This window comes from Chelmon rostratus, chromosome 8 (genome assembly GCF_017976325.1).
Source record: "Chelmon rostratus isolate fCheRos1 chromosome 8, fCheRos1.pri, whole genome shotgun sequence".
NCBI classification, from domain to species: Eukaryota; Metazoa; Chordata; class Actinopteri; order Chaetodontiformes; family Chaetodontidae; genus Chelmon; species Chelmon rostratus.
Window position 1 is genome coordinate 16,826,018 of NC_055665.1, and position 21,601 is coordinate 16,847,618.

A 21,601-nucleotide genomic window follows, 5' to 3' on the forward strand; every position below is an offset into this window, starting at 1 on the left:
CACAACTATGTAGACTTGGATGTTAGTTTGGAGGGGAAAAGACAGTAGAAACCTGACTCGTATCTACACAACAAAGGGAACTGCAGGATAAAAGTTTGGATCTGGATTTGGATTATAGGTTGACACTACAGGTGATTTGATTTGTTGGGCAGAGAAGTCAAAGAAGTGGTTGAAGAAAGGACCAAATGAATCTCAGAATGATCGGCAGACAGGACGCACAGTAAACACACACAGACAGTGTGCTGCTTACCCGCCAGGGCTAGGGGTCAACAGTAGGGCAGAGTGCAGGAGGAGGGGGAGGAAGAGGAGGGGAGGGAGAGAGGGAGCAGCCACAAGAAAAGAAGAAAATATTAATGCTTGAAGCATTAAGAAACATGCAACCTATACTTGGTGAATCTATGTCAATAGGATGTTTCTGTATTTTTTTAAGTGCTTTTATTTTATTAGCATGTGTCTATGCATGTTTGTGTGCAAGTATTTTTGCTTTGGGTTATTGTGTTTTACTGTATGTGTGTATGTGTGTGTACCTTGACTCCATCGTTGTAACTGTCTCCAGTATTTAGACAGGCCAGACTGCCCACTTGGCTCTGGGCCCCCGGTCGAGGGGGTTTCTTTGGGGGAGCTGCATGCTCTGCAGGAAACAGCATATAAAAGTTAAAAAATATTTCTCCTCACAGCTTTACAGTCTCATACACGTTTTGGACATTTACATTCATCAGCAGCTCTCGCTGAGGTGGCAGTTCAACATCAACATCGCTGGAGGGTTGCAGCTAAAGAGGATTTCCATTACTGATTAATCATTTAGTCCATGAAAAAAAGGTGATGTAATTACAGTCTTGTTTTTGTGAAAAACATGAAATAAACCACAAAAAATGGCATTTTTGCTTGATTAAACATGTGACACTACTCCATTATCAAAAATTATCTCTAGACTGACTAATCAACTAATTGTTTCAGCTCTAGATGAGAATAATTAATCCAATAATGAAAACGGTAGGAAAAATAGTTTTGAATATGCTGGCAAAAAAACTGCTATATCATATATATATAGAAAATATATATAAAAAACTGTCCTTCTAAATCTCCAAACTGCTAACTATTTCAAGCTGAATGTTTTTATATTTTCTCTGTATGTGGCTGCTTGCAGGGTGGGTACATTCATGCACCGAGCACACAACATATTGAGCTCGACACGCTGTCTGAGTCCATATAAACAGAGGTTGGTTAGCTCGCAAGCCGGCCAACAGGCTGCAGAGTTCACAATCAGATCTGTCATATTGTGGCAGCAGACTGTAAACTGTGCAAGCAGACAATGACACACACAGACTGAGACTATCTGCTGGTGGTGGGAGATACAGGATCTGTACACAGAGGGTGAGTTAGAGCTATACAGAGCTATGTCAGGCTATATGTGTGAACTACATGCTTTGGGAGGTGAAGAAACAGAAGGAGGAGAGAATAAAACAATACATCACTGTAATTACAGACTGTTACAGGCCTGTCTATTACCTGGTTTTCCAACGGGCTGATATATGTGCTGGTTTCCTGTCTGCACAAACAAACAAACACAATAACAGCAGTGGGTTAGCATATGCTCAGTCACACATAATCAGAAGCTCCACAGGAAATTAGAACTTCACAAGCAAAAACCGCCAGCTGGTTCTGAAACATTTAGAAAGTCCAATTTAATTTTCTTGTCACACGACACAGCCTCTCAATTTGTTCTCGTAAAAAACAGCGAGCTCTCAGTTGAGGAACTGTTCCACTTTTCAGTGGTGTGTGGTCTGTGTTACTTATGTTAACAAAAAGATTCTGTCTGGCTGCACAGGGATAACAAAAATGGGTTTCCCTTGTTAGTGCTACCCTTTCTAAAGCAGAAAAAAAATCCTGCAGCATGTCTTTATGATTTGGTGGTTGTGAGCATAAACGCTGCCACAAAAGTGTCTCGTGGTGCCAGGCATGTTATATATTTACTTTGTTGTATCATGGCTGAATCTTTGTTGTTTTCTCTGTGTGAGAAAACAGTACAGAGGGCTTCCAAAGCCTCTGTACCATCAGAGTGTTGTGGTCTGACAACCACTGACACCCAAAAATACTCTACTACAGCATTTTACACACACACACACACACACACACACACACACACACACACACACACACACACACACACACACACACACACACACACAGAGAGAGAGAGAGAGAGAGAGAGAGAGAGAGAGAGAGAGAGAGAGAGAGAGAGAGAGAGAGAGAGAGAGAGAGAGAGAGAGATTTTCCCACCACAAACCACAGCCATTCAAATGGGAGGAGCAGGACAAGCATAGAGATGAATTACAGAGACAGAAATATCTGGCCATGGCAACTTCAGACTGCTGCAACAACTCACTTCTGCTGGCATCAGCGACATAACAGAAGTCAACATGCAACTCCAACTTCCAACTTTTGGGATAAAGTTGCACTAAAGCTCTGATTGACAACATTATCTCGTTTGAGGAGATGAAACTTTATCACAGACAAGAAAAACACAAACAACACAAAGCAAACCTGAAGTATTACCTGTGTCAAATGAAATATGCTGGAGGTGCCGACAGCATATAATCTTCATGTTTGCTAAGTGAAAATGTGTGTCTGTCACTGTGGAACTCACCACAGAGCTCAGTAAAAAAATATGTGGTTAACTCTCTTAGGTGATCACAAATATGAAAGCCAAGAAAGGAAGTCTTGTTTCACAAAGACTGATATTGTAGCATGTATGCATATATCCATGTGTCTAGGACTGCAACTAATGATTATTTCCACTATTGATCAATCTGCTGATTAATTGCTCCATGAAACAATCAACTGTGCAGTCTCTAAAATGTCAGAAGATGCTGGAAAATGCCTGTAACAATGTCCTAAAACCCAAGGTGAAGCTTCACATTGCTTGTTTTGTCTGATGGACACTACCAGCAAGCCGAGTTACTGCGTGCAACACTGGAGCAGAGAGATGAGGAAAGACGGCTACTTACATTCTTGCAACAGTGTTCTATTAATAACAGCAGATGTTGTGGGAATCCATTGACCCCTCATTGCTGACCCCACCCCCTAACAGGTCACTTCCTGTCTCTGGATCAATCCTCTAAGCTCTAATCAAAACAAACACACGCTCTGGCCAATTGCAGGGAGTCCAACCAGAGCGTGGACTTCTGTCAACGTTTGTCTTCGGCGGACATCCTCCGCTTTTAAAAACACAGAAAGCTCAGAAAAATAACTTCCCCTCTTTATGTGGTGAAAGTGGCAAATGGTCATGATTCTGAAAATCAAACAGAGGCCATGTGAATTAGTTTGTTCAAGAGAAATCCACCGAGGACGGTTCAGCCACACCAACTCACAGTGACATGGATGGAAACAGAAAACAGCTAGTGATGAAAAGAAGTATCTTACCGGTGGTTGGAGACCCCCGTCTTCTCTGTCCAGACTTCCTCTAGAACTTCTAGAGTCTGGTTTCTAAACACACACACATACAAATGATATCTCCACACATCAACACTATTTAAACTGGTTTCATTTCAATTTGCTGCCAACTAGAGATTCACAGAGACAAAAGTTCTGCATTGACAGTCATGTCAAATCATCATTCTGACTGTTTTTCTTATGAACAGTGAGCCACATTGCTTGTCTGTTGGTGACTTTACAAGCAGTAATGGATTTTGATTCCTGGGATAATCTCTGAGACAAATAGCCCTTTAAGGAAAACCATCAGCTCTGCAGTATATCCCATGCTGGTCTCAGACACCAGCCTGCATTATATGGTGCAAGCATGGTCACTTAAACCCGCAGATTTACTGATTGGCTAAAGATTTTTTTATCAATATTTCACCATTAAATAACTACCATATGCAGCCATTTTAGTAATATGCGTCAATAAGCACCATATAATTCGTAAAATATTGACAATTTGTTTAAGGTGGAAGTGAATAGGACCAATCCAAGTTTAATCTTAAATCTGACAATGATTATGTGAATGAGGAAATGAATAAGTGATTCACAGTGAAGCTCACACTAAAATAAAACCTCACTAGCGAATGCATCCAAACATCTGAATCAAATGCAAACACGCTGCACAAAGCTGCAAGACTCAGAAGATCCAAAGACGGACTTCTCCTACACACAAACAAACGTTTTCCAACTGAAACACAACTTTTCGATTTGACACTACAAGGTCAAGATGAAGCCACATACAAACACCTCTACACACACACACACACACACACACACACACACACACACACACACACACACACACACACACACACAATTACTGCTGCCTACCAGTTTTCCAAGACAGGACTTGAAGACCAGCATTGCCACTGAGTTCATCAAAGTTGTCTGATGAAGCGTTTGTGTCCAAGATGTTTGAGGTGTTGTGTCTGTGATGCTATCGGGTTCTGATCTTATTGTATCTCTCTCTGTACCGCTGTCTGGGTGTTTTCCTGTCAGTCTACTAGCCCGTATCCTCGTCTGTGCCAGCAGCTTCATAAAGACAAGAGTTCAGATTCAACTCCAGCTTCCTGCCTCCAACACACTTATATCTGACTCTGACGCACAGAGAGAGGGAAGGAGAGGAGGAGGACGGGGGAGAAGGAGGGATGGAGCTGCTGCCAACGAGCCGTCAGTGTTGCAAGCATGTCTGCCCTTTTTTCCCAAACCATTCTTCCTTTCTCCTCCCTTTCTCTCGCCCCTCCCTGAAGTGACAGTGTTATACACACACACACGCACACGCACACGCGCACACGCACACGCACACACGCACGCACACACACACACACACACACACACACACACACACACACACACACACACACACACACACACACACACACACACACAGCTTTTGAGTAATCTTGTGTGTTGTCAGTTAGTGGTTGTGGGTCAAAGACAGACTGTTGACTGGGCTGTCAGACTCTCTAAGCCTATCATTAGCCTGGAATTCACACAGGCCACACCTGCCTACTAACTCACACACACACAAACGTGCACACACACTAGTGTGCACAATAAAATTCTTGAACAAAAACCCCTGACAGCTCCTTCAATCAGCGTTCACAGAAATATGCATCCTACATAAAACGTTCCTCCCTTTCTCCTCCCTGTCTTCATGTTAGAGGGTCTCCTCATCAGCAGTAACACCTTTCACACTGCACAGCAACAGCACTGCCTTCATTCATCTTTGAGTGTGTGTGGAAGTTTTCCCGGAATAGTAAGTCAGTCATAATGAATTTACTGTCCAATAACTCACAACCATTTGGCACTCCACTGCTAACATGAACCAGGGAGATGGCGATGGTCGTAAGCAAATCGCTAACAGGATAACAGGATGTATGAAATTTTCTTGGTACATTATCAAAAAAAAAGTATTTTTGCCCACAAGATTGGTGACTGAGCCACAAAAAACTTAATTTGTCCTTAGTACATGTGTATGCTGCATATACTACATTTAATTGTCACTAGTCAATGCCATCCAGAGCTCAGTTCAAATGTGTTTACAATCATTCATCCTGTTCTTGTAACCAACTGTAGTTGATCTCTAATTACAATAATTCAAAAAGCTGTCAACCTCTGTTGGAAATACTCTAACTAGTATTCTCAACCATGTGATTAACTTCCGAACAACGTGCATCTTGACTGGTCCCAGAAAATCCTGCTTTTAATTTGACTCATCATTTAGGGTAACGCTTTAGTATCTTGGCTCTAGAACTACATCGTCAGGCTCGCTGAGCTTTGAGTTTTTACATTTATTATAATCATGATTTGTGATGAATTTCAGAGAGTCCGTAAACAAATTTACAAAACAGGACAACATGCACCACAGAGCTTAGAAAAAAAAAATCCTCAACAACACAACTGACGGAAAAGACAGCTTTGCATTACAGGTAACGATAACACACTTTACCATGCACAACAACATCAACTCTGTATTCTACTTCCTGTAGTGAAATGTTCCTGGTTATCAGGAAACCTTTGTTCACTTGCCTCTCAAATACAAAAAGGTTTTCATGGTGTGTAAATAATTGCCCATAATACAGCAGCTAAATGATACAGGTCAGTCAAATGTACTATTATGGCCTTAGTGTTGTGTTTGTATTAACTGTGTCTGTCAGTGCATTCTCCAATGTGTGCGCTGTGTGTGTTACCAGCAGCCTTTCCTCCTGCTCCAGCCACCTCTGGTCCTCCTCCATCTGCTGTTGTTGTATCATCAGCTGTTCCTCCATTAACAGGCACTGCTGGCCTACACACTGCTGCATGTCTACTGCCCTGTCCTACACACACACACACGCACGCACACACAAATACAAACATGCAACAGAAGACAAACACAGCAACAGGCATGCACACCAACACAGGGACACACACACACACACAGAGTCACAGATGAAAAGAAACATGCACACACACACAGGACAGACACATACACCAGACTGATGAGAGGCTGAACTGATGGACACACAAACTAAAGATAATGGGTGTCAATGGGATGTTCATTTGTATCTCAGTATTTGAATAGTAAACTTGTGGACTGGACTCATTATGCAGGCGGTACATTTTCCAGTGATGTTTGATTTGATGATCCTATCATGACTTACCCAAGTGTGCATGTGTGTGTGTGTGTGTGTACGTGTGTGTGTGTGTACGTGTGTGTGTATGTGTGCGTGTGTGTGTAGGTGCGTGTGTATGTACACACGAGTGTAAAACCGGTCTCCTACCTCCATCGCAGAGCCCCACAGTGCCATGTCGTGTCCATGTGGCTGGGGAAGGTGCTGTGCGTGTGAGTGTGTGTGGACGTGGTGGCGGGGGTGTGTGTGCGCATGGTGTGTGTCCAGCATCGCAGCCTGCGGGGGGTAGAGGGCGCTGGGCACCGAGGGGAGGGTGTGAGGGCCGGGGTACCCTGCCATCTGAGCCAGGGAGGGAGGAGAGAGACAAAGACACACTGTTAGTCTGTTATCAGTTCTCTTTTGATCAATACTCTTACATCCTCATGTAACTTTTTTTAATTTATTTCAGTTTTTATTCTTTTAATTTATCTTAAAATGGTTTCTATCCTTTTGACTTAGATTTTCATATTTAATCTCTTATTTAATGTTTAAGATACTTTATTTAAAGCACTCTGAATCACGTTTGTGAATGTTACAGACTAGACTGTTACAGTTAGAGTAATGCAACTATATACCAAGCACAACAGTAGCCAAATAGGATTTAGTCTTGTGCAGTCTGTGTACCTGATAGTGTCCAGGATGTTGGGAACTGGGGTAAAAACCTTCACTGGAGCGAGGACTGGGATAGCCTGGTCTACTAGGCTACAGACAATGAGAGAGAGACAGAGAGAGAAAAAAATAATACAGTTACAATGCTTGTCCATCTTTTTCCCCAAACTGAACATTCGAAGACGGGACACTGGGTCATTCAGACAATCAACACACAAACCTCCAGGAGCTGTTTGTGTGGCTGGGTTAGCTGTCAATCAAAACAGGGAACACCCACTGGGCTGCAAGTCCAGCAAGCTGTTAGTTGAGCTAACTACTGTCCCTATGTTACAAACATCAACAAACACGGATGAGCGGTATGAACTATGTTATAGTTGGGGAGTATCGACCGGCAGTATCTCTGGTTAGATGTTATGCAGGTGTGTATCAAGTGTTATGGCTGCACGTTCACCAAAGACCTCTCTTTAAAGCACTGGCTTCTTCTGATTTGGAAAAAAAAAGGTTTAAAGAAGAAAGTGCGGCGTAAAATATTTTCATTCTGCATAACAACCCATGAGAAATGTTTAATCTAAGTTGCTGCAGAACGCTGCTGGCTAAAGGAACAGAGGAGAGTGAGTCTGCTACCCGTCTCTATTCTTTTCTAGGCCTTTGCTGAGCACCAGTAGCTAAAAACAGAAGTGCTTGGTGAACCCACAGCCTTGTTTCTTCTCTTGGCTTCTGGTGATTTGTTGAGATGAGGCTGTTCAAAGTTGATGAAGAATTTCCCCTCTTAGGATGACTGGAGACATTTTTTCTTGATGATTTAAGCTTGTCTAACACAGCTCATTTCTAGCACAGCAGTGTTGCAACCTCTACCTTCCACATCCTCTCATAGTAGCTTTCTCTGGACCACACCTCGGACAGCAAGACGGACACAGAGACACACAGGGAGGGAAACAGAAAAGAAAGACAGTGGGGACGGATGGAGGGAGGGACAAAGAAGGAAAAGAAAAAAGTAGGAAGGACAAAGAGAAGCAGACAAGACAAAGAAACTGAGGACGAGACAAACGGGAGCTTAAAAACTCTCAGAGAGGGAAACGTACAGCATGTTGTGAACATGCTCACCCGTGAACCGACAAAAGGTTCCTTAACAAGAAGAAAATTATATCTTGGAGGTTTAAATCTGGCCCAACAGGATCACTGGGAATACCCAGTCTAAAACTAGACAGGTAAACACAGTGACAACAGACAGACAGACTGACAGACTGGAAGGTGAAGTTAATGAGACGAGATAGTCACACCAGGGTAAGACAGAAACTGGTAACAATCTGGACACTAATGGATGAATAATTGAATGTAAGAATGAATGGCCCAGCATTTATCATCCAATTGCAGACCTGCAGTGCCAGATGTTTCCTCTCCAGCTGCACCATTTATTGGCAAAACACATGAAAGCGTCACCAGTTTACACCAGTAGCTGCGCCATTGTGCGCCATCTACTGGCAAAAAAAATAAGCTGAAGCAATCGTGACACTTGTGCCACCTGCAGGCTACAAGCTTCATAGATGTTTCTGCATATTTTTTATAGATCTGTTTAGGCTAGAGAATGTGCAGCCTGTTCAAAATAAATGTTCCAAACCGAATAACCTCCTTTCATGAGCTGCTTTGTATGAGATAAAAAGGAATGGCTATGTGTTGTTAGCAAAACATTCTCAAGCCACAGATATGTTGGCAGAGTAGAGTGCCTTAGACTAGCAGATTTATGTTGGGTCAAGGTAAGAGAGTGAGTGAGAGCATGCCAAATTTCTTTTGGGTTGTAAGAGAAACATGGAGCTTGACAAACCCTGTAGCCAAATTAAGTTGTAATTTGATATCTGATAGTCATTTTTCATAACCTTTAGGGTCAAACAGATGCAATTTAAGAACGCAACCTTTTCAGGGCAGCACATTTTGGATACACAGTAATTGGGGTTCTTTATTAAAATTAACCTGTTGTTGTGCACGGCATTACTCATAACATAAGAATTTTAGGAATGTTGAGTAGCACGGTGTAATTAAGATTTTCTTTTTACTTCATCTATCACACTCGGGGGCACAAGTCACCGACTCCCACACACACAGCTGACACCATAAGGGCAACAGTGCAGTGAAAAATGCTCTACACCTGGAATGTCTTCAGCTGGGTTGAAACGTGTCGCTGCATCAAATTTAGAATAAGCACATATTTACAAAAATCAAGTTGAGAAGGTCAAACATTTAATATATTTGTACTGTTTTCAGTTGAGTTTATGTTAAAAACCAACACATTCTGTTTTATTTATCTACACAGCGTCCTGACTTTTTTGGAGTCGGGGTTGTGGCCTGGCATGTGTGCCACTACTGGCCAGCACCCAACAGCTAGGTCAAGGTGACAGAAAGCCAGCTCTGTATAAACAGGCTTCAGCAGAGACAGACCTTTACGCTACCGCTTTATGTATTTATAGTAACTGTCTCAATCCTAGGCTTTACACATTCTTATAAGCTTCAGTGTGAGAGATTTCAGCACAGAGTGCAGACCCATAGCATTATGAGACCTGGAGCTGGGCAGTGGAAAAGTTGTTGCATTACACGGCATTAGCTCCGGACTTTGGGTTCCACCTAGTGAAAAAATGTTTGAAATTGCAGTGCACCGTAAAGCTGATCACAAGATTTTTTTTGCCTATTCTGTGAATATTTGCTTTTTCTTGTTTTCCACGTGTGTTAGATTGGACAGATGACAGGCATCCTGAACAGACTAGAAATAGGGTGCATTCATCTGAGAACACATCAACACAATGCATGACGCAAACACATGTATATCTGCATTCAGTCACGACAGAGGACATTCAACAGCATGTGCAGCATACCGCAGATGAGCATGCCACCAGTCGAAGCATAGACAGACCAGCTTACAGTCACTGGTGTTAACAAGCACTGCATCAAAAATCACTGCAATCTGCTATGATTAATGAATCAAAGATTGAGTTTAGTCCGACATGATATTAAAGCCGTACATAAAAAAAAATGTTGCAACATTGTTTTCTGAGCTAGTAAGAAAAGCTAGAAATGAAATGCATTTAGAAAAGCTATTTCTGTTTCCTGTCCATGCTGTAATGTCTGTGCTCACACAGATTTAAATTCGGCAGGACCCAATAAAAACTTGATGACTGCCAGGCCACTGTCAATCAAAACTCATCAACTCCCACCTACACCGTCCTGATGAAACAGATTAGAGGTAATCTCTTCATAAATAAAATCAAATAATATTTTTTTCTTTGAATTTTAATTTTACTGGATCATTTTAGAAAAAAAACAGGAGCTTTAAGGAAATACCTTATAGCTTCATTTTTTTTGTTCCCAGTAATTGTCTGCCGCCATGATTGGGCAAATGCAGACAACATGAGGACAAAATAAAAAATTATTAAGTGGAAAACCTTTTATTTTAAAAGATAAAAGCGGGATTTGGTGTCAGCTCCTCAGAATCAAAATCAAAACAAGTTAGAATCACTACTAACTAACAATCATATATCGTAGGTACAAAAGAGGCAGACATACACCAGTAGCCTCAATAGATCAAAATTCAATATCATTTTATTTTTCTTTCAAGAGGCTTGACTGACCTGACCCTACACATTTATGCTTCAAGAATGTTGCAACTTTTTTTTGACAAAGACACACAGCTTTGTTTACGTTGTTAAAAACTGCTTTGGTGCAGTTTTAACAGTACACCACCTGCCTTCAAGGGTGTGGACATGGGTCTTTCAGAGCAGGGGATGGGAAAAGGTGGATGGGTAGTAACAGGGAAGCTTGGCATACGACTGGGTGGGTGGTGGTGAGTGGAAGACAGAGTAGAGGCAAAGGGGACTGGCAGGACTCTCTCTGTGTGTGAAAGAGTGAGGGGGGCTGGAGAGACCAGTGTAGGCCTCCCACATGACTGCACAGCAGGGAGTTGGTGCCGGGGGTCAGAGTCAGGTTGTCGTAGGGTATTGGGATTAGTCTGGCAGCCAGGGTGAAAGCTGGGCAACAGCAGGGTTTTAAGATTAGAATTCGACTTGTGCTGGATGCTTTGGAGGGCGTGGGGACAAACATTGCTGCAGGGCAGGGAGTTTAGGTTAGGACCAGACTGGGAAAGGAGCGGGGAGAAGTGCCAGGCATGGGAGTGTGAGTTGTTTGACTTTGTCTGGGATGAACAGGGCAGGTGGCCGTTTGTGGGGGGGGTTGTCTTGTGGGGGCAGCTGCCACTCGACAGGCTGTCTGAACTGCCATGAGGTGGAGAACAGAAGTTAGCATGAGGCTGTAGGGACAAGCTGGGATGAGCTTTGGATTCAGGATTCAACTCGGCGTTGTGCTGACAGTGGTGAGTGGTGTTTTGAAGAGGAGGTGATTGAGGCTGAGGATTGAGAGACGAGGAAAAGTGATGGGGAAATTGCAGAGATGATGAGTAGAGTGGAGGAGTGGGTAGGTGAGAAGAGGCGTAGGGAGACGAAGGGTGAGGGTTTCCAAGGCAGAGGGAAAGCTGTGAGGCAAAGCGCTGGTTTGGATGGCAATGGTGGTGAGGAGAAGGAGCAGACAGACAATCCAAACTGAAGGTGGGCTGCAGGGAGGGACGGCGGCTGGGCTGCAAACAGAAACACAAAGGGAGTGGAAGGAGAAACGGAAATAAAGAAGGTATCATAAGAGAGAGATACGGACAGACAGGTCAGAGAGACAGGGATAAGCCACAGCACAGACAGAAACACGCACAATAGTAACCAAAGCCATACAGTGACTGTGTCTCTCGTGTTTGTCTCTCTGTGTCTCGATTAGATGACTAGTGGATTTAAAGTCGCCACCAGAGATACTAGTCAGTTATTATTTTATAAATGCACACATTTAAATTACAGGATCATGTGTTTTAAAGCACGGCAGGGTTTCTGTTATCCGGTACTTACTGTAACCCCTTTACCAGAAAAAATCAATTGAACTCCGACATGTTGAAATGTCTCTGGTCATAGTGTCCAGAATTAGACGTGAAAATAATCTTTCCATAACGTCGTCAGACACTTAACCGTTGACCAAATGACCGTTTTCAAAAACTGGTGTCGCCATTAGTCACTTACATACAAAAACGATTAAAAAACTTTAAACGATGTATATTAAATTACACTGAATATTGACTACTTTCTGAGTGCCTTCTTACGTTAGGACTAGGGGACTAGTCTAACTTAAACTTCTGTTTAATTGTTGGTGAAATTAGTCCTTTTGAACATCCCTTGTTTAGAGCAGGGAAAAGCCAACTGCATCACTGAAGATTTAAAAATATCTCTCGTATCTTATAACTACTGTTCAATACTTATTGCTTTAGCTGTAACCCAGAGAAGCGGTTAACAGATGCTAACAGCAGGGGCATGGGGGCAGTAAATGAGGGTGAAGCAGCCAGCAGCTGGGGCAACAAGCTGTGAGGTGGGATGGTACGAGTGGAGATGGGGGTGGGGGTGGGGGTGGGGGTGGGGTTTATGGACTTGCAAGAAAAACAATTTAAAAAGTAATGTCATATTTGTAAAAGCTTATTATTCACAAAGTTCACCTTGTTCGCACATTTGAAGGAAGCAGTTTAAGTTGTACGAAGAATGTGGGAAATAAAACTGTTCAAATTCTTGTTTATTTTCCATAGTATGTGTAAAAGAGTTTCATGGTGGTCCAGGTTTTGCATAAGTATATTACACTAACCAGGTAAGTCTCCTTTGCTCTAATCTATGAGAATGTAATATCAACCTAAACCTGTCCACCAAAGGGTGATTATCATAAAGAAATATAAGACAAAATGCCTGCTCACTGACAAAAACAAGCTGCTTTCAGATGCAAAAAGGAATTAATTTATGAAAGAATGGTGATGCAGCACATTAGACAACAGAAAATACATCACTAACCCCACATTAAAGCATATCACAGAGGCCATAGTCACTAACTAAAGAGTGCATAGGACTTGCAATGATCAGGGTGTCTCACACCAAACAGCACAAACACAACAGATACTCCTCGTTACTGCACCTGTTGCAGTCACACAAACACACACAAGCAGACAGACAGAGACACACATGTGGTGTAGTAGCATCTTACTTTTGGTGGTGCTTCATCAGACCCTCCAGAGTCCCAAGAAACAGTGACCTGTCTCCTCATCTCCATCCTGTTCCTCTCCTTCTGCTGGAGCTTCTCCTCCTCTAATATAGTGCTGGAAACAAGGACAGGAAACAAGACCATGTGACACAAAAAAAAATGGTGCCAGTATTTTTGTTTTATCCGCTGAACTGTTCATTTAATTCAGCACTGGAAAGAACGGCAGACACACCGAATATTATCTCATATTCCACTGCTGTTAGTTAACAACATCCCTTGCATAAATAAACATGTGGTGTTAAACACATTAGACTTCAGTTATCATTACATACAGTACTGGGGTGCAGCAATTCCTGGTATGTTGTTAGGCAGGAAATGGCTAATTATGCAAAATATCCCTTAACAAATGAGAGTTAAGACAGAGGAAACTACTGAAAGGTACTAAAACACATGCTGGTGAACTCATACAAACTCATGCACCTACACATGCGACGCCCATCACATAGTACAGGGTTTTCTGCAAGAGTAAAGTCGTTTTAAAGCAAACTGTAAGCTTTAGCGGTTTTCTCCCTCCTGATGGAAATATGAAAACTCAGCAACAACCCATAAACACACACACAGACACACACACACACATAAAACATTCCTCACGCTGTTTGTACAGAGTCAAACACAAACTAAGTCACAGGAAAAACAAAGTCCATGTTGTTATGAAACGTCTTACAGCTCAGGCTCTTACAACTGCTACACTTCATCCCAGAATGCTCAAGCAACTCCCGATGATATTCAGAGAGCAGGTACACTAACACACACAACACCAAAAACAATTCAAGCCAGTGCCAACAGTTTGGGCTTCAGGTGCTTGGAAAACCAAATCAGCTGTTATGACACGAACTTAACTTTAATTTCAATAGTATGTTTTAGAAAAGGTAAAAATTCAGTTAAAAATTTACCATTAACTGTGTACTGATAGTGCTGATGCCATGTCTTTGCTGTGACAGGCAAAACAAAGCAGTAAATCTTTGGGTGATATTGCTTAAGAACAAATTGACTTGCAGGCTAAGCATCATCCCACGCCCCAAACCCAACATTTTTAGGTCTAATGTAGCCCAACATACCACACTAAAATTATCCTTACTGACCTGTTCCCTGGGAAAACTGCTGCTAAACCAAACCCAGATTCCCAGAGGAACGAGCTGCTGCTGCTGCTGAGGAGTGGACGGCTCCACAAAACAATCCAACACACACACTCACTCCTTTCCTCAACAAGGATAAGGGCTATTTCTAGAAACATCCCTCCTGTTCTGTTGTCTCCTGCCGTGTGCATATGTGCGTGTGTGTGTGTGTGTGTGTGTGTGTGTGTGTGTGTGTGAGCGTGTGTGTGTCCGCCCCCCCACCTGTCAAAATCAGTCTCGTGTCAGGTCTTGTCCTTTTTTCCATGACAACAGACATTTGTACGACAATATGAGCACAGAAAGGACAGTTTTCCACTAAAATATCAAGCTGTCAAGCTGTATAAACAGTGAACACTGCATATACTTATCTGCATCACAGAAGACAGTCTTTCAATTAACAATAATGTGAATTATTATTTTAAAAATAATTAATTTAATTTGTTTGGCTTTGAGATGAACGTTAATTTTCGCTAAATTTTAAAAGAATTTGGCTGTTTTACTTGTATTTAGTTCATTTTTCTTATGCTTGAATTACTCTGTAGGAAAAGAATCAATTTTATGTTCATATCAATATAAGTTGTCTGGATGCAGTTCATTTGTGGTAGAGCCACTCTGATTTTTAGTTTACTCAGCCTGACAATGATTATAAAAAAGTCAGTCATACAGATTTTATTGCAATATCAGCTTTGAAGCTTAATTTACTCTTACTTTCAGATTTGTAACACAATTCTTTCGCTTTAATTTTTTCGCCCACTTAGTTTAACTGCTTGTAAATGCTTTTTCCCTATGTTTTTAAATATCATAGCTGCATTGCAACTATGTGTCCCTCACCTTTTTATTTAATGTGTATTTAACAAGGCAAGTCATTAGAAATGGTCCGAATCTAAGCAGCCATGAATGAATTTGCCAACCTTGCATCACAGTTTAACTGTAAATGACATCATGTATGAATATGTGTGATGACAATCAGCACCTGGCAACAAGGTCTCTGACTGTCTCTTCCCCCACCTACACTACACCACCACCTGGAACAACAAGGCCTGTTTAATCTATTTACTCAGGCTGGGCTGACTGCACAATCTTGGACTTTTCAACAAAGCCCTGCCTTACTCGCACGTATGTCTCACCTGTGAAGCCCCTACTGATGGAAACTGAGCATTAGGTGTCTGGGTTCAAGTGCACTGAGATGCAAACCAGACACCATGGAGCAACTGCTTTTTCTTGTGTGTGGGAAGGGCAGGTTCACACATGAAGTATATGAATATAAACAAAACAACACAACGGTTTCATCAAAATCTGACCACTAGGTGGAAAGATCACACAAAGGCTGATTTCTAGCCCATCATCTGATTTCATCAAGTTTACATAAACATGTAGAAAGATTAATCACTAGTTTGATTTCCAACAGGATGTACAAAAATAGAATTTTCACTCCTCCACATTCATGAAATAATGTATTGGTAGCTGAAATGAATGTATCCATGTCTTGTCTTATCTTATCTTAAATAAAAATGTCCTACCTAAAATACGTTTAAAAGCAACTGAAATACTGATTTCACATTTTATGTTGACAGCATTGCTAATGAAAGGGCAGACCTTCAGGATTTAAATCAGGCTGAAGCTAATGGCAGCAAGCAGCTAACCTGCCGATGGGCTCTTGAGCACGATAATAAATTCCTCGCAGTACAGCATATACAGCATATACAGCATGTACAGTGTACATGCTGTATATGCTGTACATTGTACAGCATGTGCTATTCTGTGCTGCAATACAAGCCTCGGGCATCCTTGTTGCAGGATAAAGGATTCCCTCAGTGTGCTACTATCCCACAACTGCTGCAAGGAAACTCTGTCTGCAAAAACAAACCGCTGTAACTTAAGAAGATCTCCTGCTGAAGCCTCATTTTTAGCTTCAGCTAAACGTCAGAACCCATTTTGCCACGGAATGAGGACTGTGGATTTTGTTCTCGATCACACAGAAATCACACAGAAATGTATGGACAGGAGGAAAAAATACAGCGGCCAGCAACTGTTTCACTGACTGTTTGAATAAGACAGACATGATCAAATGTGAACCTTTTCTTTAGTTAGGACATGCGAAGGCACTAAGCTCTTCCAGAGGACCAGTGGAGGACAGTCACACAATCAACTATGAATCATGTTTAAGTGGCGTTCAAAATGGCTGCTCCAACACAGCTTTCCTGTAGCATCCACTGAATCCAACACACTCAGACACATAAACAGAGGTGAAGCTGTGCAAAAGGAAAATAAAATATTCATTCTATCATGGGCTGACATTTGAAAAGCCTGAAGAGACAAAACATTACCTTAAGAACAGGCCAATCCGATGTGTCCGGTGTGTATCCAGCCAAGCCCTTTTAGCCACTAAAATGATGATGAGCTGGTGGCACTCAGCACTGATGCTGCTACTGGGTCAACTTGAATAACTACAGAAGATCCCAGCAACGCTACAAGCATAAAGCCCACAACTCCTGGCAGGATGATTCAAATATGCTCTGCTGCAGCTGAAAAAAGCCCCACTAGACTATGAGCTCCAGTCCCTCACCACACGCAGACTTCACTACCTGGATAATGGGCTCTGAGAGCCGGTCCGCTGGCTCTAACCCAGGGAGTAGAGCGCTGCAGTAGTTCTGCTTGCATTTTCCCTTCCTTCTTTCATTCTCTCTATTTTCTCTCTCACTCTCTCTGTTCTTTGCAAAGCTGTAGCTCCTGGCAGCTGCCCACTGTGTAAACACACACACACTCTCTCTCTCTCTCTCTCTTACTCACACACACACACACACACACATATACACACAAACACACACTCATGTTGCTCCAACGTCTAGGAAAACTGTAGTAGTAGCTGAGATCTGCATATTTGGCAGTAGAGACCTATAATTGATATTATGATATAAAAGCCGGCCAGACCGAAAGTAAACCAAATTGTATAACCTTATACGGCATGACTTTCCCCTATTAATAGCCAGTGACCACGGCTAACATGGTCAATATTGACTTGGTTTCCAAGACACTGGATGAGGCACATTGAGGGTTCCTCATCATTTTTTCATGCAGACATAACATAGCCAATTAAAATAAAGGTTCTTCATTTTCACATGCACTTTTCCACACTGGATTGTCAGCCCATTAAAACATATGACCACAAACATACTGTACATGTGTCTGATTAATGAGCGGACCTCCATGATGTGGAGGTCAGTGCTCATTTGGAGCCAAAATAAGTGAGTGAGATCTGGAGGGCAAGATGGAAGGGTGAGGGAGGTCCGGATGAGAGGGTGAAGAAAAAGCAGTAGAGTGAGAGGAAAAGAGAGTGTAAGAGGAGTAGAATGAGGAGCTGACACTGAGAGAATTGGAAGTGTAATCGTGGTGGAATTTAAGGTGTGAGTCATGCTGGTTTTAAGCAAACTCATAAAACCACAGGAGTTAAATACATGCTCTTATTTTCCTGTTCCTGTGTGTGTGAGAGAGAAAGGGAGCAGACAGAGAGAGAATGTGCATGTCGAAGGAAACAATGATGGGATCTTGCTGTGCTGCTTGTGTTTGTGAGCAGAAAATGATTCCAGCCTCAACAAAAAATGCACAAATTACATAAATTAGATTGCTTTCTCCAGGTCAATTCAGTTTTAAATGTTCGGAAAAAATGATGCAAAAACATAACTGTGGAAATATTCTCTCATTTTAACTCCTGCAACTCACCGATATGCTAATCTTCTGAGGCGAGTGCACTCAGATGGAAAAAGTGGTATGTCTAGATGACATGACTGATAGCAGTACAAACATTGCAAATTTCTATAACCAGCTCAAAACTATGTTAAAACTTCCAATAGGTGGATAATATAAAGAAGCAGATCACAATAATAAAAGGGGCTAACATCTTTGCATTAATCTGCACTCAGTCTGCAGAATGTATTGTGGCCAGTAGTTAACTTAATGAAATTTAACTGTTCTGTGGGTAAACGTGAGACCGCTAACATCTGGAATGACAGTCATGTTAAAGAAATAAAAGAGCAAGCAAATGTGGTGCATGAGGTTCAGACCCTGACATTACTTAAATTAATGTGAAATCAAGAACAACCTGTACTAGTAACAAGCGTCCCCAACTCTCCCAGTTTCAGTTTGCACTCTGCTAGTTTTACAGCAGCCATCTAAAACTTTCGTGCTCTTGTTAACAACCAGCACTACTCATGTTACTATGAGCCAACTTGCCATCAGAAGTGATGCTCAAACATCACTTCCAAAAAACTACAGGTCTATTCATGTCTGACTGATTATGAATGGTTCAGTCATGGTGGCTGGGAAACGCTCTACTCCTACTGTTCCTCTACTGTACACCACAAGAGAGAATGAAACTGTCAGTGAGCCTTGACGTAAAACAAATAGTGCTTACTCTCGTTCAATTCTGTCTTTGAGAAATTTCAAATATTACTTTACCCGCTTTTGTTGTTTGAAGGTGGGTCTTAAATTTAAGATAATACTGTATCAGAGCACTTTTAAAGCTAAATTTAACTTGTTGGCGTGCCTGTTTTTGTGAATGTATGCATGCTGGGACAAAATCACGATACCTGAGAGCTGGTAATGGCATTTTGGCTGTTAGCATCCTATGATCAGCATGAATTCTAATCACATACTGTAACCCAACACTGGCTGACATAAATCAATTAACATGTCAGGTTTATGAAGTCAGTCTCTTTCTTTACCTGCTTAGTGATATATAATATTTTTCCCTCTCCTCTTGGCACTTGGTGATGACTGACTACAACATTCTTGTGATTTAAAATTTTGTTAGTTTATATATAGGTTCTGTCTAACGTAAGAGTGCAGTACCTTTGATAAAACATTTTATATATGATTCATTGTCTTGACCAGATATTATTGTGACATTAAATGACTCATGATTAGGAAGGACCCATCCCGTTTAAAGGGGAATACTGCAATGATGATTTACTCTAGGGCTTACTCAGAAAGTACAGTGTTGTCTGAGCTCTGCCTTATCTGATTACAACATGCCCAGCATATTGTCTCTTGATGGATAAGGTCTCTCTCTTTGCAAATCTGTCTCCGAGCTGGTAACAAGGCAGCGATGTATCACTTAACAAGAAGACAAGGCGTGACTGGGATATCTCATTTAATCTATCGCTGTCATCATCACATCCGTGTTACCATGTCAACTAAAACACCATTAGCCCAAACAGGATGTGAAGTGCAGTCTGTCAAGTATTTGGACAGTTTTGTTTTGGCTCTGTACTCCCACACATTAAAAAAAATCACTCTATAAGGGTTGACTTCAGGGTTAAATCTGAGGCTGTTCAACCACATAAGTGTTTGTATACATACTCTACAAGGGTAAAAATGTTCTAGGAATCCTATACTAAAAAACACTCTCCCAATTAGTTGAGGGCTGTACTGTATAGGGCACTGCTGCAGAGAATATATAGCTTCACATTGCTGATAATTAGAATATATATAGTTAGTCCTAGGATTGAGTGGCATTAACACAATATCTATGGTATGTATTCTCCCCTCCACACGTAGGTTCTGCAGAGGAGATGATTTTCCCACTGCCTCCAGGTCAGTTATTAAAAATGAAAAATTAGTATTTAAAACAGGATTAAATCAGAGCAAAACAAAAAGCACCTTCCTGCCAAAGTGAAACGATCCACCTTCCCACCTCAATGAAAGTAAGAGGGCGTCTTCTCAGCAGGATAAAAACTGTCTTTCTGATTACCAGCCTGTATTTCACAGGCTGCTCACAGAAATTTAATCCTCCTGTCTGGTCAGTCCATCTTTATTGGTTCATTCTGGTCAGATGTTAAACCAGCATCCAACGTTTGTTGTTCAATTTTAAATGTACAATTGTTGCTGTATTAACCATGATTATCTACCAAGATGAGCGGAGCAGACAGACAGTGACACCTGCTGTTAGGAAGGTGTAAGGAAATACTTCTGGAATATAAATTACTGTGGCACTTTATCTAAACTGCTACTGGGAAAACAGCAAATAATAACATACAAATATGATAGCTTCTCTTTAAAAAGACAGACAGAGCGTAACATTTGAAAAGTTGAAACTAGAATTTTGGTTAAGCAGATATCAAGATGGGCTTTGTTGATGGGGTGATTTACTGAGAGGTTGTGATTAAAACAAACATTTTCAATTTTACTGAGCAGGGGCATCATGCAAGCCAAAATTCTGGGGAGTTGGGTACAATTAGAGCAGGGGATATTCCACCTTCCCAGAAAGAAATAAATAATGCAATTTTATATAATCTGACACATAAATTCAGATTGAACAGATTCAGATTGTACTGATAGCAGTACAAACATTGCAAATTTCTATAACCAGCTCAAAACAATGTTAAAACTTCAAATAGGTGGATAATATAAAGGGGCAGATCACAATGAAAATAAATAATGCAAATTTATATTATTTGACATATATATTCACATTTAAATGACTGATAGCGTCACAAACACTGACATATAAATTCAGATTTTCGTGTCAATTATTTGTGCTGTCATGGTTAGTGAAAAAAACACTATTCACTCACTTCTACACAAGCTTCTATGGTGCTGCCACTATTCTTGAAAAAGAGTTCAAGGGAGACCATAGATAATAAAATCACAAATGACGGAGCCTGCCAGCTTGGTATTGTCAAACACAATGCATAGGAAGCAGCATGAGTACAGATGAGACTGTGCAAACATCACGTAGCACTGTTCGCTCCATTGCCAAGATAAGCTCAGGCTGAGCAGTAGCAACCTATTTCCCACAACTACTCAGTCTCCTTGAAAAATCCATCATCACTACTGGCTTAAGTACATATAACCTTTAACCACACACTGATATAACTAGAGAGAGAGAGAGAGAGTGGAGGCAATAATAGCAAAGTGCAGGACTTTCATGTCTACCTTAACGTCTGTCTGCAAGACCCCAAAAAGAATCCTAACCCTCTCAAAGTTCACTTCCTGGTTCCTTCCTTCCATCTATCATAAGTCACAACAAGCTGGCCAAACAGTTAAATTGATGTCTACTCTACTTTAGCTGGTACTAGCCAAACTATCCAGCAA

The 21,601-nt window shown here is 41.4% G+C and overlaps 1 protein-coding gene across 14 annotated transcripts in view; it reads right to left on the minus strand.

The window, feature by feature from the left end:
• Positions 1 to 21,601, minus strand: part of LOC121609972 (focal adhesion kinase 1-like) — a 64,655-nt gene that overhangs the window by 4,148 nt on the left and 38,906 nt on the right. For 5 of the 14 annotated variants that reach the window (XM_041941821.1, XM_041941818.1, XM_041941816.1 and 2 more), the window contains 8 exons: positions 13,338 to 13,449; positions 7,257 to 7,334; positions 6,744 to 6,932; positions 6,174 to 6,299; positions 3,424 to 3,486; positions 1,510 to 1,549; positions 528 to 631; positions 251 to 259 (listed from right to left, as the gene is read on the minus strand). In XM_041941821.1, the coding sequence (XP_041797755.1) occupies positions 251 to 259; positions 528 to 631; positions 1,510 to 1,549; positions 3,424 to 3,486; positions 6,174 to 6,299; positions 6,744 to 6,932; positions 7,257 to 7,334; positions 13,338 to 13,449 (721 nt within the window). The remainder of the gene's footprint in view (positions 1 to 250; positions 260 to 527; positions 632 to 1,509; positions 1,550 to 3,423; positions 3,487 to 6,173; positions 6,300 to 6,743; positions 6,933 to 7,256; positions 7,335 to 13,337; positions 13,450 to 21,601) is intronic. The other 9 variants (XM_041941827.1, XM_041941825.1, XM_041941819.1 and 6 more) reach the window with 3 other exon arrangements.